The 2,378-nt window shown below is 36.2% G+C and overlaps 1 protein-coding gene across 1 annotated transcript in view; it reads left to right on the top strand.

Annotated features, from left to right (window-relative positions):
• The window catches only part of LOC107758178 (zinc finger protein GLI1-like), a 90,422-nt gene that overhangs the window by 43,932 nt on the left and 44,112 nt on the right, over positions 1-2,378 (top strand). The window contains exon 2 of the mRNA XM_016575852.1: positions 389-492. Within this exon, the coding sequence (XP_016431338.1) occupies positions 422-492 (71 nt within the window). The 5' untranslated portion in view covers positions 389-421. The remainder of the gene's footprint in view (positions 1-388; positions 493-2,378) is intronic.

Here is a 2,378-nt window from a genome sequence, read left to right as displayed (position 1 = left end):
AACCTGTGTGTATGAGTGTGTGTGTGTGTGTGTGTGTGTGTGTGTGTAGACCTCCCTCATGGTATTTATTGGGTCGGGCAGCTGTGGCTTCATACAAGATCTCTATTTAGCGCCTGAAACTCATTAGCACACGTTACCAGATATACACCTACACACACACACACATGCTTGCATGACAGCCTGTGTATTGCATATCCAAAAAATGTCCTTTACTTAAACTACTATGTTGGTACTCAAACCATGTTGTTTTAATATGCTCCTACTGACTTTAAAGAAAGGTGCATGATGAAAACACACAGTATTATGAAGCTCAGTGTGCATGAGCTGTGCTGTGTGTGTTGCATCAGGTCTAACGCTGTCGTGTGTGTGTGTGTGTGTGTTCCTGCAGAGGTCTGTGGCTGTAGCGGGTGTGTTCGTTTCAATGCCAGTGGATATGCAGCCGCATCAGGGGCTGTACCACTACAACAACACCGCCAACCAGCCGAGCCGAGGGTACGATCTCTCACATTACCCACAATCCCACACTAAAACACATCTGATTCATATCAGCCGTCCTCCACATGAACACACAGGTAGAGCAAAAACAAACAAAACCGGTGCAGTGTGAAGCATGATCAAATTTTGTTTATTTCTGTAACAAAAATAATGCTTTTGCTGGAATTATGCACAGGGTTTCCAAAACTAGGGTTTGTAAGTTGATGAAAATGTAACAATCAGTTCAATCAAAAAATCTAAACTTTGCGTAAATAATTTTAAGACAAAAGCAATTACATTTATTTAAACAAATGTAATAATATTTATTTATTTTAGAATTAAATAATATTTATAAATAAATAATATAAATTTATTTTAAATATTAATTATAGAATATAATATTAAAATATAATAACGTATTAAATATATTAATTGTTGTTTAATGTGGCCATTAACCAATGTCAGAGAACATATGAATGTGTTAAATTATTGAAAAATTAACTTAAAATCTCAGGTGTACTTCAAATAAAAGTTTTGGGTTCAGATAACAAAAACGTTTAGGAATCCATGGGTTAATATATTGAATAATGTCTCAGTAAGTGAACAAAAAATAGTTTTGGCTCGAAGTTAAATTAGCCAATCAGAAAAAATGTGTCTAAAAATATTTTTTAAAAATGTATTACTTTTTTAAGGAACTACAACACGATTTCTTATTGTTTTATTAATTATTTAGAATTATTTATGGCTGGTATTTTTCAAGGTAATTGTCAAGTTCAATTATTTTTAACTCCTTCTCACTGATCATGATTATTTTATAACTTTATTAGAAACTGTTGTGCAATCACAGGAATTATAGTTTGACCTTTTGACCTTGTTTTATCTGGTAGTTTTCTAACCATCGTGCTCTGGTTAATTTAGTCTCTTTTGAGGTTAATGATGGTTATTAATGATGAGGTCAGATCCAGTCTCTCGCTCCTCCTCCGGCTGAATGCCACCCATGTTGAGCCGGCGTCAGACACTCTCTCTCTCTCTCTCTCTGAGTTTCTCTGTGTCTCTCGGCTGTTTTCTCTCTCACAGCTGCTTATTACTGGTCAGAGAGCAGAAACTCTCCGCATGACTGACCAAACCAGACTCAGGTTTCCTCCGAGAGACAGAACTGAATTTTAGAATAACAGCTTTATTCAGTCGTGTCAACCAAAAAAACTGTCAGATCTTAATGGAATAGTTCTTACAAAAGTGTCAAGCAATGTTTACAAAAGTTGCCTACAGCATACTAAAGTTTTACGAGGGAGAAACCTTCTAAACGACAATACACAAAACATCCTTAAAACAACATAAATTCACTTGAGCAACAACTGTTTTTAGATCATTTTCGTCTTGAATATACAAATGAAAACAAATGAAACAGATCTCATTTTAAAGGCAAATTCTGTGACTGAATAATACATATATTTCAAATAAATAATCGAATAAGTCTAAATATTAATATTTATCTCTTAATAGCAACAATTGTGCTTATCAGATCGTCTTCTTTTAGGAATGTTTAGGAAAACAAGGCAAAGATGCTCATTGAATATGATCTTTTCCAGAGAGAGAGAGAACGGAGTTTGCACAAGAGAGAACAACAGATCTACAGCAGAGGGAACAGAGAGAGAGAGAGAGACAGATAACAAGGAGAAAGAGGAAAGAGAAGGGCTGATGGGGAGAGAAAGGCAGAGTTTTGGGGAGAGAGAGAGAGCAAGTGAGCTGTGCTGGATTAGTGTGAGGAGATTAAAGCGCTGGAACACACACACTCACACACACACACACACTCACACTCACACTCACACACACACACACACACACACACACACACTCACTCACTCACATACATACACACACACACACTCAAACACTCACTCACA

The sequence above is a fragment of the Sinocyclocheilus rhinocerous genome, unplaced genomic scaffold, assembly GCF_001515625.1.
Source record: "Sinocyclocheilus rhinocerous isolate Xijiao unplaced genomic scaffold, SAMN03320098_v1.1 scaffold203, whole genome shotgun sequence".
Taxonomy (NCBI): Eukaryota; Metazoa; Chordata; class Actinopteri; order Cypriniformes; family Cyprinidae; genus Sinocyclocheilus; species Sinocyclocheilus rhinocerous.
Note: the sequence above shows the minus strand (reverse complement) of the source record. Positions and strands in the feature narration are given on the sequence as shown.